At 38.2% G+C, this 14,382-nt stretch overlaps 2 protein-coding genes across 2 annotated transcripts; both read left to right on the forward strand.

The window, feature by feature from the left end:
- On the forward strand, window positions 1-2,825 carry LOC116214897 (probable voltage-gated potassium channel subunit beta). The gene is made up of 5 exons (XM_031550389.1): window positions 1-558; window positions 720-915; window positions 1,262-1,405; window positions 1,749-1,913; window positions 2,416-2,825. Exons 1-5 carry the CDS (start codon window positions 191-193, stop codon window positions 2,527-2,529), a joined length of 987 nt encoding a protein of 328 aa, XP_031406249.1. The 5' UTR covers window positions 1-190; the 3' UTR covers window positions 2,530-2,825.
- Window positions 2,826-6,099: 3,274 nt separating this feature from the next.
- On the forward strand, window positions 6,100-9,699 carry LOC116213137. The gene is made up of 3 exons (XM_031547972.1): window positions 6,100-7,257; window positions 8,796-8,925; window positions 9,345-9,699. Exons 1-3 carry the CDS (start codon window positions 7,012-7,014, stop codon window positions 9,368-9,370), a joined length of 402 nt encoding a protein of 133 aa, XP_031403832.1. The 5' UTR covers window positions 6,100-7,011; the 3' UTR covers window positions 9,371-9,699.
- Window positions 9,700-14,382: the final 4,683 nt, after the last annotated feature.

Below are 14,382 nucleotides of genomic sequence, written 5' to 3' on the forward strand. Positions count from 1 at the left end.
GTTCTGGCGCCACCGCCAAAGAGATTCCCAGCTTCCTGCTCCTTCTCCGGACAGCGATCCCCTGCCTCTCTCTCTCTTCTCCCTCTCTCTCTCCCCCCCTATAAGTGGGTCTGCTCTGCTCAGTGTGCTCTCTCTACCAACCCACATCCATTTCCACCATTTCCCATCCTATCATCCCTCCCAGCTCGAGATGCAGTACAAGAATCTGGGCCGGTCGGGGCTGAAGGTGAGCCAGCTCTCGTACGGCGCATGGGTCAGCTTCGGGAACCAGCTTGACGTGAAGGAGGCCAAGGCCCTGCTCCAGTGCTGCCGTGACCACGGCGTCAACTTCTTCGACAACGCCGAGGTCTACGCCAACGGCCGCGCCGAGGAGATCATGGGCCAGGCCATCCGCGAGCTCGGTTGGAAGCGCTCCGACCTCGTCGTCTCCACCAAGATCTTCTGGGGCGGCCCCGGCCCCAACGACAAGGGCCTCTCCCGGAAGCACATCGTCGAGGGCACCAAGGCCTCCCTCAAGCGCCTCGACATGGACTACATCGACGTCATCTACTGTCACAGGCAATCATCTTCTCTCTTGATCCTTTCATAAGCATTCAATTTTACGACCTTGTCTGACCTGAGATTAATTCATCAGATTTCAGCAATAGATGCATTGATGTCCTTTAGATAGTAAAGTTTGTTAATTTCTGGCTTGTGGGTGTGTCCGGGAACTGTTGCAGGCCTGATATCTCGACTCCAATCGAAGAGACGGTGAGAGCTATGAACTATGTGATCGACCAGGGGTGGGCTTTTTATTGGGGGACTAGCGAGTGGTCGGCCCAGCAGATCACGGAGGCTTGGGGGATTGCCGAGAGGCTCGATTTGATGGGACCCGTAGTTGAACAGCCGGAATATAATTTGTTGTCTAGGCACAAGGTGAACCCGAATACCATTTGCATCCTATTGGATAAATCGATACAGTAGAATTGAACTGTCAGGTTGGGGCTCATTAGGTGGAGGATTAGTGGTTTGGTCAGTGCATGTTGATGCTACTTGTGAACAGACTTCTGTTGTCACCATCTGAGGTGAATTGAGATGCTTGCACTGTTTGTGTTCTCTTTCGGTTTGATTGATCTTTTTAATAAGTGATATAGAGATTCGCTAACAGTAAGACCAACCCATGAGGTTTCTTGTAGAGGGAAATGAGTTATTCTGGCAATCAAAGTTACCCAAATATTTGACTCTTCACCTTACTGACATTTCAACCTCTTAATGGATGCAGGTTGAGTCCGAATATCTTCCTTTATACCAAAATTACGGGTTAGGTCTGACTACCTGGAGCCCACTTGCATCTGGTGTGCTCACAGGAAAATACAGCAAGGGAACTATTCCTCCTGATAGCCGCTTTGCATTGGAAAATTACAAGGTGATTCATCTTTCAAATGTGACAATGCAGTCATGGAGGATTTATTTTTAGGACCAATTTCCATCTTATGTTGTTGTCTTTGGTATAGTATGCTGTCTCAATCTCTTGTTCGGATATCGGCATTTCATTTTCTGTTTTGCTGACCAATGCTGATATCAAACTCTTAACCATCCTGATAAGAAGTTTTACATTTATTTATTTATGTTCTTTTAGTGTTTCATTGGTGCTAGTTAAGTCTAGTTCATGACGTTTTCTGCTAACATAAGACCTCATCCTTCAATTGATGGATATAAATTTTAGCATAGGTTGCCCTGTTATGAACTGCTAACTTCCATTGTCTCAGAATCTTGCGAGCCGCTCACTGGTTGATGATGTGCTGAAGAAGGTCAATGGACTGAAACCAATTGCAGATGAACTCGGAGTTCCATTACCTCAGCTGGCAATTGCATGGTGTGCTGCTAATCCTAATGTCTCATCAGTCATCACTGGTGCGACAAAGGAGTCCCAGGTTAGATCCCACGCACTGTATCTCTTTTTCAGGGCCCTCATTTGTGGGTTCGGACGTGTTAGTCTTTAGTTCAGTTATCAAAGGAAATTTGAGAAGTTCGCTACTCATTCTGCTAGAAGCATTATCACTTTTCCACAGGGCTGATGTTAATTTTTCTCATGCTTTTATTCTCATCTTGAGGTGAACATACGGTCCTTTTCATAAGCTAATAGCTTAAGCCTTCAGCGCTTAAAGTAAAGTAGGAATTTGGTTAGAGAGCAGTTGGTAATAAGAGAGTGTGTATTTTAAATCCAGCTGCGTATAGATCGAATTGATGGTATGATAAAACTGAGATCTCTCTCCACACCAGAACTTGTCCATCCAGTCGTTTGCCTGCCTAATAAACGTTTGACTTAACGCATCAACGCTAATTTATTAAGTGATTTAAAAGTTAAAAAACCATGTAGATGTCGTATGATGGTCTCCTTAGATGAATATCTGACACTGATGTTGAAAAATGTAGATCCAGGAGAACATGAAGGCGATTGATGTCATCCCCTTGCTGACACCTGCGGTGATGGAGAAGATTGAGGCCGTGGTCCAGAGTAAGCCGAAACGTCCCGATTCGTTTAGGTGAACATTGTGTAACGATTCCATCTCAAATTTAAATGAATGCGGTGCCTAATTTAAACCCCTATGCGTTGCGAATTGTAAGGCACCGCAATTTCCATGTTAGGGGGGAAATATGAGTTCAAATTAGGTTCGTCTATGATAAGATGAACCGTCAAATCAGAATGTCTGAGTGAATATGGTATTATCTAGAATAAGAATGTCCGGGCTTACTCCGGACTTGTTTTTTCCAGTATTACCGACTATTACTGAGAAAACGAGCAATCTTTTCGAGAAAGCTTGCTTAAAATTCTCTTGCTATCACATGAGATCACCGTGTTATCATTGAGATTGCTAGTAGTTTGGAAGAACTTTTACGTTTGGAAGAACTTTTACGATCAGTTTCTCAGTGAAGAATCCACTTCGCTGCAGTAGCATGTGACAATTTTTCTTTTGTACTCAGTAAATATCTCGTCTTGATTATCCTATAATCAAGGTCAGTAAATATTACATATTCGACATTTGATTTTCAAATAACTAATATTTCTTCATAATATATATATATATATATATATATATATGGGAAGATTATACACTATTGAAAAGTGTTGTCACATTTGCCTGTGCATTGCATGGGTTAGTAGTCGTAAATGTTAATAGTGTATGTGGTTTTAGAGTTGAGTTGAATTGAGTTTTGATTTTAATCGGTTTGTAATTATTGTGATGTTGAATTATGAGAAAAAGTGTGAAAAAGTAATGAATAATTGAAAAAAAGTAATGATTGTATTGTTGAATTGTGAAAAAAGTAATAAATAGTTAATAGAATTTATTATTAAAAATTAAATTGAATGGTTAAATTTTTTTTTTTTAAAAAGAGTAACAATTGTATTGTTAACTTTTATTGTGTAGTGAGTAGAGTTAAAATTAGAATTAAAATCTTAAAATCAGATTACGAAATTAAACGGACCGTAAGATTTCTGCCCATCACTCAAGCTATTATCAATTTTCCTTATTTGGGAAGATGAGAAACTCCACCGACTCCTTCACAATGCCACCGCTTTTGTGGAGGTTTACACTTTGGGAGAAAAAGCGTACCGTGTGGAGGAAGGCACATTCCACAGGTTATAGGAAGATTAATAAGATACTTGTTATTTATAAAGATATCATATGATATTTGACTATACTTTGTATTTAAAGAAAAATTAATATATACATGCAGGCCATAAAACCCTCTGTTTATTATTATTATTATTATTATTATTATTATTATTATTATTATTATTATTATAATAGTGAATTATCATAATTTTATTAAGATTAAAATATTTAAAAAATAAGAAAATTTCGAGAGCGAGAGGAGTTGAAATAAAACCCCCTCGATTTGCCCTTCAACTTTATTGATTAATAAAGGGACATATTCGAGAATGATTAAAGTCATGAGACAAAATGAAGTTAATGAAACATTTTTTTATTACAAAGGAAGTTTATGGACCTAATAAAAGGAAATTATTAAATAAATCATATTGATAATTTCACTTGTGAGAATTGAATCAATAAGTTTAAGCTTCAGGCGAGTGTATCTCCATCGCAGCACCCATTTCCTCAAATTAACGAAACTTCTAACAAGTAATAATTCAAGAGTAAATACGTAATTTCGTCCCTAACTTTCGCAAATTACTTCAATTTCGTCCCTAACTTATTTTTTACATCAATTTCATCACCGACTTTGCATTTTTGCATTAATTTCGTCTCAAACTTTGCACTTTTGCATCAATTTCATCCCTGTTACATCAAATTGGTCATCGACTTTGCACGGTTACATCAATTTAGTCAATGATTGCATTGATCAGGTCCCAATGCGACATCAATTTGGTCATATCGTTAAGTATGGTCCCTAAAGGTATTAAATGGTGCAAATTGTTACATCAATTTGGTCATTGTGCTATACCAAATTAGTCCCTGAGCTATTTCAAGGTCGCTATCCTCATCATCGTCATCGTCATGAGGCTCTTCATCAAACGGAGGAGAGCGATTGAGATACGCAACGTCCTTGGCCCATTAGATGATCTTCTCGACTTCATTCTCCTCATCGTCGGGTTCGAGTAGCTAGGGTCTCGAACTCGGCCATCGCAAGCGAGTGATGTCCTTGAGGGGACTAGATTCGCGGAAGCCACAGAAGGAGAAGATGATGAGGACGAGAAAGGATGAAGGGAACCTCTTAGAGCAGCGAATCGAGTAGAGAGATCATCGCCCAGGACGGCCTTCAGCTCGTCGTCAACTTGAGGTGGAGGAGGTGGGGGTTTTGGTCGCGTGAGGGATGGAGCGGGGGGAGGAGATTTGAGAGCTTCGAAGTGGCAGGATCGAGGGAATGAGAAGTAGAGCGTGCAACGTGAGAGTTGAGGTAAAGCTTCAAAAGAACACTCAAGAGAGAGATTGAGCTTCGAGTAAAAGAACCGAGCTTCGAGTTATGTTGAGGGAGCATGGGTGAATTGGTTGAGCTGTCTCTCTATCTATTCTGCTTGCTTTCTCTTTTTTATTTTCTGTCCGAGAGTGAGGGGGAGAGAGAGGAAGAGAGAAGGAGCTCGAGAGAGAGCTGAGGGAGAGAGGGAGATCAGTTGAGTCTGTGAGCTGAGGGGCATGGAAGGAGTTGGACTGAGCTGAGAGTGAAAGATCGAAATGGAGAGAATTGATGGTCATCTCTAATCATCATTGTGAACTGCAGAAGAAGCAACTCAGAAGCAAACATGACCAAGAGAGAACGGGAGTTGCTGTGTTCAGAAGAGATCGAAGCATGGTGATCGATGAAGGTGATTCCCCGAAGCCCTGTCCCTCGACTCTATTATCTGCTCTGTTCTTGAGCTTCCCCGAAAAGACCGAGAGGGAAAGAGAGAGAGAAAGAGCTCCAGTCCATAAAGGAAGATTGGCGACGTGATCTTGGCATGGGATTCGAATTTGTAGGGTGGGCATCGAAATTCATCGGAGGTGGGTAGACCAACTTGTCGAGAAGCTGCCAAGGAAAGAAGAAACAAAGAAGAAGAAGACTGGATAAAAAGCTGAGCGAGAAATGGAAACTAGCACAAGAAGAGGAAGATGAAGAGGAAGAGAAAGACAAAGAAAAGAAAATTCATTTGAAGTGGAACTGTAAGAGGAAAAAGAAGGAGAGACGGAGAGACGGAGAGAGAGAGAGAGAGAAGACAGATGAAGAAAATAATAATTTAGGGTTACATCAATTTGCCCAGTCATTACATCAATTCAGTTCATGAACAAACTGGAGGAACAGTAATGCTGTTTTGCCCCTATGTAATCGGGAATCGATTTGATGTAACGCCAAAACTCAAGAACTTGTGTTGCGAAAGTCAAGGACTAAACTGATGTAACTGTACAAAGTCAGGGATTAAATTGATATAATCGTGCAAAGGCCCACCAATTTGATGTAGCATGAATGAAATTGATACAAAAGTGCAAAGTTAGGGACGAAATTGATATAAAAAATAAGTTAGGGACGAAATTGAAGTAATTTGCGAAAATCAAGGACGAAATTGCCTATTTACTCATAATTCAATGAAGAGAGAGAGAGAGAGAGAGAGAGGGGGTGGCGGGAATTGGGGCAAATTTCAAAATTGAAATGGGAAATGACATTGCTGTCGAAGGTGAAGGTACAAACAATTGCCCATGATTATACAAAAAATTACTGTCACTGCCACTGAGTCTATACCGCCCGCACATGATTTCTCGGCAGAAATTGTATGCAGAAGACAGCATTGCTCTTCCATCCTACTGAGTAGAATAGCAAACCCAAATCCTCCATTGAAGACGCCAAAAATGTTTGTCTGATTTGTGACTTCCATTCCGTTCTGACATTCGACATTCAATGTTGTTCCAGCGCAGGAACCGTGGTGGTTTCAGGTTTCGTTGAGGTATAGAAAGTGGAGCTTCTTGCTGCCCTTTAGGAGGGAGGAAGAGCAAGACAGGATTAGAAACTTGCCGGAGCACGTTATTGACCAAATCCTTTCACATTTGCCGATGGAAGAGGCCGTCAGGACCAGCATCTTATCGAACAAGTGGAGATACAAGTGGCTGGGCTACGGTTCCGGTGCTTTCATTCCATAATTTCCTCCAACAGAGCATTTGGTATACGATCTTTCAAATCATCGATCATGTTTTACTTTCTCATGCTGGCCCGGTACGCAAGTTCGAGATTTGTCATCAGTTCATAAAGGGTGAGGATGAGGGTGGTGATGTTGACCGCCGGATTCTCCATCTTTTGAGGAGGTCCGTGGAAGAGCTCATGCTGTCTTTCCCCGGTTCTCGACCCTACAAGATCCTTCTTGTTTCTTTGGTATGCAAGATTTGGTTCAAATGCACTTGATGGATTGTTCCATGAACCTCCCCCTGACATTTCAAGGATTCAAGAAGCTGAAAACGATGTCTTTGATCTCTGTTACTATGGCTCGAGAAGCGCTTGAATATCTGATTTCGAGTAGCCCTCAGCTGTCAAAATTGATTTTTGATGGTGGAGGAGGATATCAAGCATCTCAACATCAACAATCCAAGTCTCCAGCACGTCCATATTTCAATCCCTTTAGGAGCAATCAATTTTCAAAGTCCCGACTCGTTGATGTCAGTTGCAGTTTATTTTGAGGATAATATTACAGATAGGAATTCTGGCGGCAATGTCAGCTCCAGCAGCTTGAACAGATTCCTTCTTGATCTGCCCCACGTTCAGAGTCTAAAGCTTGGAAGTCTTTTGCTCAAGGTTTGTGAAGATTATGTCTGAATGGAAATTTGATATCTTCTTAGTTAAATGAGAATGCTTTTCGGAAACCCACATGCAACTGAATGTCTAGAATCGAATTGTCCCACGCAAACTGAACTTTTATGCAGCTTTCAAATGTTTCCCTGTCTGTTGTTCTGTATAGGTTCAATGTGAATCATAGATGATTCACCCCGTATCATTTTGCTACCTCTTGTAGCATTTTTCTGTTCATGAGGTTCCAGACGTGTTGCCTAATCAATGCACTCGTGTAAAATCCATTTCCTTCGAGGCAAACTTCAGTGATCCGAAGGAGATATAGCCGTTATGTGCCTCTTAAGGAGTTGCCTCTTTCAAGCATGCTTCCTTTGTTGATCTTTTCATCTCTTATTAGAACATTCGTTGTGTAGTTAGAGGTCTAACTAGGGAAATGAAAAGATGTAATTGGCTAAATGTGTTTAAAGCTTTCTTATCTTGGAACTAGTTGCACATTGTCCATTCCCGGACAATCAAAGTATCGTTAGGCATTGTTTTCGTTTTTATATTGAAACAACCTGAATGGTCAAATTTCACAAGTGATAATATGAGTAGTAGTATATCACTACTAAAATACAAGCAATTAGCGAGGGATCCGATCCCTTGCTAATTAACCCTCGCTAAGCCCTCGATAATCCGCCAGTAATGAAAAAAAAAAATTTACCCACGTTAGCGAGGGGAACTTAGCGAGGGATTGGATCCCTCGCTAAGTCCCTCGCTCATCATAAAAAATTATCCACGTTAGCAAGAGATCGGCCCTTGCTAATTAAATTTTTTTTAAAAATACCTCCCAACCATCCTCCTCGATCTCGATTGATCCGGTGATATATATCACTGGGTATATGTAGAAGGGTATATTTCTATATATATATATATATGCATATACTGTTTGTGTATTTTTTTTTCTTTTTTAGTTACATTTATATATATTTTTGAAATTTATTAGTTATAATTTTGTGTGAAAACCAAAATATATTTTATAACTAATTTTGCTTATCCCATTAATTATAATGATATGATACCCAAATTGTAATGCAATTATTATTAAAATAATAAATGGAATTTGATAATATAATTTATATATAGTAATGTATTTTTATTAAATAATAAGTTCATATATAATAATAATAATGTATACTTATTAAAATTATTAAGGGAGGACCTTTCTTTACGACCATTATTTACAAGGTAACCCATCTTCCTAATGTGATAATGTCATGGAGGACTTTTCTTTACGACCATTTTCCGTCTTATGCTGTTGTCTCCAATCTCTTGATCAGAGATTGGCATTCCATTTTCTGTTTTGCCGACCGATGCTGATATCAAACTCTTTAACCACCCTGATTAGAAACTAAACATTCATCTGTTATGTTCTTTCACTGTTTCATTGGGGCTAGTGAGTCAAGTTCATAATGGTTTCTGCTAATTTAAGACCTCATCCTTCAATTGATTGATATGTTAGCCTATGCTGTCCGGTTACAAACTGCTGACTTCTATAGTCACAGACTCTCGCGAGCCGCTCTCCGGTTGACGATGTGCTGAAGAAGGTCAATGCACTGAAACCAAAACTTGGAGTTCCACTAGCTCAGGTTGCAATTGCATTAGAATGTCACCGGTGTGACAAAGGAGTCCCAGGTTAGATCTCACGCACCGTATCTCTCAACAAGGCCCTATTTTCTGCGCTCGGATCCACTTTGGTGCAAGTATAAGTCTTTAGCTCAGCTGTCGAAAGAGATCTGAGAAGTTTGCTACTCTTTCTGCTAGAAGCATCTCATTTCTTTTCCACATCGCCGGTGTTAATTTGTCTCATGCTTTTATATCCTCATTGAATCTTGAGATGAACGTACCATCCTTTTTTGATCAACATGATAGCCTAAGGCTTAAGCTTTAAGTGCCTAACGCAAAGTAGGAAATTGTTTCAATGGCAGTTATTAATTAGAAAGTGTGCATTTGAAATCCAGCTGCATATGGATTGAATTTGATGGATATGAAATCATATTCGGGTCTTCTCACTTGAGCTAAGTATCTACTGACACTGATGTTGGAAAATGCAGAGCCAGGAGAACACAAAGGCGGTTGATGTTATCCCCTTGCTGAGGCCGGCGGTGATGTAGAAGATTGAGGCCTCGGTCCAGAATAAGCCGAAGGGGCCCTATTCATTTAGATGAACATCAGATGTTGATGCTGAGCATTGGACTGTTTTGTCATTAGTTTGCTCGGACTTGAATGAATGTGCTACCTTATTTAGACCCCTATGAGCCGCGAATTGTAAGGCACTGCAATTTTCATGTTAGCTGGGAAATATCAGCTCAAATTAGGTTAGTCTATGATAAGATGAACCGTCAAATCAATAAGAAATATCTGAGCAAATATGGTATCGTTTATAATAAGAATGTCGGGGCTAATCCGGATTTTTTTTTCCAGCATTGCTAAGAAAACAGAAATCTTTGCCGGAATGCTTGCTGAAAATTCTCTTATTAACTCATGATACCACTGCGGTACCATCGTCATTGTGAGTAGTAGTTAGAATAACCTTCACGAAAATTATTGGCGCAATTCAGCAAAACTCGATAGTCTAATTTACTGGTAGTCCTTAGATAAATGGGGGGTGATCAGTTTCTTGGTGAAGAATCCGATTTGCTGCATTAGCACATGTCCGTTTCTCTTTTGAACTCGTAAATATTTTATCTGGTTATCCTTTAATCAAGATCGATAGATAACATTACGCATTCGACATTCAATTTTCAAATGCATAATATTTCTTCGTAATGTATATAATTATTTGAGAAATTAGTTACTGCTGAAAAGTGTTACCACATTTGTCCGCGAAATGAACGGGCTAGTTGTCATCGTAATTCTAAAATTTCCACCCATTACTTACCTAGTTTTCCCTGATTCGGAAGATGAGAAACTCCACTGACTCCAATGTCACAGCTTCTCCGGAAGTTACATTTCGGAAGAAAAAGCATAATGTGTATACGTCTGCACATTGCACGGATCATACAAATATTAATAAGATATAATTATTAGATATTTATCAAGAAATTATATAATCTTCGAGAATAGTTTGTACTTAAAAAAATTAATATATAAATGCAAATTAGGATTTTTTTAAGAGTTTTTAATATTTATTTGCGATCTACAATATATTATAATGAATTATCATAATTTTGTTAAGATTTAGATATATAATTCTGTTTTTAAAATTAAATTATAAATTATAAGTTATATTATTACTTCATTTTTGGCTTTTCTAATATGAAATTATAAATTTATTTTTTTCTTAATTTGCCATATAAAACATATGCAATACTTGAAGATGAAATAATAATAATCTAAAATAATATAATAATATATACATTTATTCTATGAAGTAAATAATAATATTATATACGTTCACTTTCTTCTTAAATTTTCTGGTATAAAAAAACTTGGATTAATTTTATGACATTTACTTAATTATGAAGTTTTACTTAATTATAAAAAATACATAATGAGTCTTATTTCAATCCTTAATCCAATTATATATTACGATTTGCAAAATATTTAAATAGGGATCTTTACTTATGGATCATGAATGAACCAAGAATAATTAGTGAGAAACAATAAACAATTATATGTAGTTGCCTATAATGTCAACCAACAAGATGTGGTAATCCATGATAGCAACCAACAAAATGCTGTAATCTATGAAACTGAAGTTGCCTAAGATAACAATCAACAAAATGAGGTAATCCATAAACACTTGATAAGATGTATCAATATGATGGAACAATAATTGCAGGTTAAAGAGAATATCATGTATTTTTACAAGAGAAAAATCTGCAAGCAGAACATAATATTTTTCACTAAATAGAATTAGCATAAATTGTTATGCATGTATTTAGACATACGATTTCTCGCGAGAAAACTCTTATATAGAATGAAATAATGTGTTTTTTCAATTTTTTAAGCATAGATAAATTTTTAAATACTTTACAATAATTGTACCGATTGAAGTAAGTTTTAGCTAACTATAAAGCAAGTGCAAGACGAGTCCAATTCAACTTTAAAGCCAATAAGACGATGAAAATTTGCTCCTATACAATTAAATCTTTTATGCTAGTGAAAAATTATTTAAATAGGGAATATTTCTGAGAGATTGTAAATAAGGCAACAACAACTAGAAAGAAGTAAGGAGAAATTATATGGAGTTTCCAATGGTAGCAATAGGATGGATCAATGATGTCATTTTGAAAGCCGGTGAAATAGTAGTCATATATATAACAGGGGCATCATTCTATCAAGTTGGACATAATATGTTTTGCTAAAATGAACTAATTAATGAGATTTATTGCATATGTACTTTAAAAATATGATTTATATACTTTTAAGTTTTTTAACAATACTATTAAAATTGTCAATATTTCCAGCTCCCCTTTCCTTGCACGGAATTTTCACTAGTAAGTGTTGGTGACCTTTTTCTTTTGGCTTGCAATCAACGAAGGTCCATAACAAAAATGGGTACAGAGCAAAATGACCAATAAAAAGATTACAAGTAGGGGTGTAAGAAAAAACCCGGAAAACTGAAAACCTGAAAAAAATCGAACTTGAAAACCTAAAAGCGTTCATGGATGGTTTTTAAGGACGTGAAAAATCCACCAAAAAACAACGCAATTGACCGGAAATCCTTGCGCTACGTGCACCCACACGAAAATTCATATATATACATGTTTATATATATTTTCACTAAAATCGTTGATAGATTGTTCAATTTTTTTGAGAAATAATTATTTTGTATTGTTATTATACATGTCAATTCATTTGTGAGAAAAAGAGAAAGAAAAATGTCAATATATTTTTTCGCGATTCTTGATCTTTTTCAAAATTTCTTCAATTGGTCTCACAATTTTTCCTCTTTCGGTCCCCAAAAAACTACCCGAAAAACCGAAACTATGGGCGAGTGATTTTTCATGCCCCAAGTGGTTTTAGGCGGTTCTTTTGTTCTAAAAAAATTAGTCCGTACTAAGTGGAGATTGAAATACTTTGAATAAATCACTCAAACCAGCCCGTTTTCACCCCTCATTACAAGGACAAAAAAAAATGCAACAGATCAACCGGGATCACTGCAATAATGTGACAAAAGCACATCAAATAAGTACAAATACAGTTGCAGAAATCTTTTCAATTTATGTGGATTTATTCTCAACCTCTTGCATTTACACTCTACATGGACCTAGCAAAAAATGCAATCTATGCAGAGATTACTATTATGTGAAAACATAGGAGTAGAGACAAGAGGAGTCTTGGATCGGTACTCGAAGGAGAAACCCTTCACAGATCACAACATTTAGATTAAATCAATTAGTCATACCAAAGCATGTTTTAAACTAGCGACCGTCACTAGGGAGCTGAGACTTGCCAAAAAAACAAGAAAAAAAGGCAAAGCCACAAAAAGTTGGTTTTCGCAGGTAGGTGGTAAGATCAGTCATACTAGTGGCATAATCATTGAAGTGGAGGGGTGAGGATGCTGTCAAGGAGGAGGCGGGTAGCCACAGATAAGAATTGCCGTCGGAGGGGAGGAGGAGAGCCCGTTGGACAGACAAGTTGGTTGGGGAGGGGGAGGGCATTGCCTCCAGTCGGGAGGCGGTCAACACCATTAGGAGGCAGCGTTGCTGCTGCTGTCAGTGGTCGCTGCCACTCGCTGCCATCGGTTTAGTCGGAGAGGGAAAAGGTGCAACCACCGGAGGGGAGGAGGAGACCGCCACAGGCACACCACATCGGAAAAGGAGAGGAGGAGGAGGGCTACTGCAACCTCCAGGACAACGTCTCTACCACAGATCTAAAAGTGGAGATGTAGGAGAGGACGGTTGCCAGCAACGACCGGTGCCGATGCGGAAGACTCACTACTATATGTCTGACTTGTCGTTGCCGAGATCTGATTCGAAGTGGAGGACTATCGCCGGCTGAGATGACACAAAGATCTAATGCTAAGGACCATTGTGGCCCAAGACCATCAGATGACGCGAAGGATCCCGTGACCCACGACTGGGCGTTGGCATTAAACTAATATGTGTCTTACCTTGTATTAGGCACCTGATGCATCGGATGCATAATTTGTCATCGAGGGTTGGTGCTAATTCTTGAGCTTCTACACATGATTATGCATTCCACCGGGTCAATAAAAAGTATGATTTTGCGGTCCTCTTTTGCTTCAATGATAATATTGTTTTCTAGTTTCTTTCTTATCTTTGAGTTTCCAATGTTGGATTGAATTATATATTTTTTTTTCTACTGTACTACATTGTGTTTTTTTAATACTTTTTATTTACTTGCGAGCTTTCATCTAGCCTTGCTTATATGCTGTCTACTTGTCTCTCTGACTTGATGCAATTTTAGAATCACCTTTCTTTACATTCATTCTTCTTTTAGCATAACTTGTTTCCATTATCATTGCCTTTGGTTAGGTTGCATCTGCTGTTAATCATAATGAATATAGTGTAGAGAATGATGGAACCACAACGTTGAAGAAAACGACCACTTCGAAGATGGAATCCAAGAGAAAGAAGCTAGAGAAAATGAAAACAATGAAGATGCCGAAGGGGAAGAAGAAAATGAACTCGTTGCCCATAAGGAGAGTATGGATAATTACTATGTTCCAAAGATTGTCAAAATTATCCAGATGAGGTGCTGTTCTACTAGAGGTGTCGGAAGCCCAAAGTGAGACTTACTTTTGAAGATAACTCTTTGCCTAACAAGACAATTTACGGTTGACAACTAAGAGATGTGGATGGGCTCTTTTGGTTACATGTGATATAGGCTAAACCCATGTTCATATATTGACACAGGATTGATGGTAATTTTGTTAATATTTTGCTTAGATTTACATTTTGAGGGGTTGTCTTTGTTAGATATGGAATACGTTTAACATATTGGAGTGACTCTTACCATGGATGACGAAACAGTGATAATATTAAAATATTGAATGTTTTATATTTATATATCTGAGTAACGTTAGTATTGATTTTTAGGTTGCGCGGATATATTAAAAATGTATTTATTTATCATTTTTATAGTGATAATATAATTCATAGTTATATATAATTATAAAAT

This window comes from Punica granatum, chromosome 7 (assembly GCF_007655135.1).
Source record: "Punica granatum isolate Tunisia-2019 chromosome 7, ASM765513v2, whole genome shotgun sequence".
In the NCBI taxonomy this organism is placed as follows: Eukaryota; Viridiplantae; Streptophyta; class Magnoliopsida; order Myrtales; family Lythraceae; genus Punica; species Punica granatum.

Excerpts from the sequence above, each read along its gene's own strand:
- LOC116214897 (XM_031550389.1), top strand. The coding sequence starts at position 191 with ATGCAGTACAAGAATCTGGGCCGGTCGGGGCTGAAGGTGAGCCAGCTC. Across the intron at positions 559-719 it reads GACGTCATCTACTGTCACAG|GCCTGATATCTCGACTCCAA; the intron begins GCAATCATCTTC and ends GAACTGTTGCAG. Across the intron at positions 1,406-1,748 it reads TTGCATTGGAAAATTACAAG|AATCTTGCGAGCCGCTCACT; the intron begins GTGATTCATCTT and ends CCATTGTCTCAG.
- LOC116213137 (XM_031547972.1), top strand. The coding sequence starts at position 7,012 with ATGGTGGAGGAGGATATCAAGCATCTCAACATCAACAATCCAAGTCTC. Across the intron at positions 7,258-8,795 it reads TTGGAAGTCTTTTGCTCAAG|ACTCTCGCGAGCCGCTCTCC; the intron begins GTTTGTGAAGAT and ends CTATAGTCACAG. Across the intron at positions 8,926-9,344 it reads GTGTGACAAAGGAGTCCCAG|AGCCAGGAGAACACAAAGGC; the intron begins GTTAGATCTCAC and ends TGGAAAATGCAG.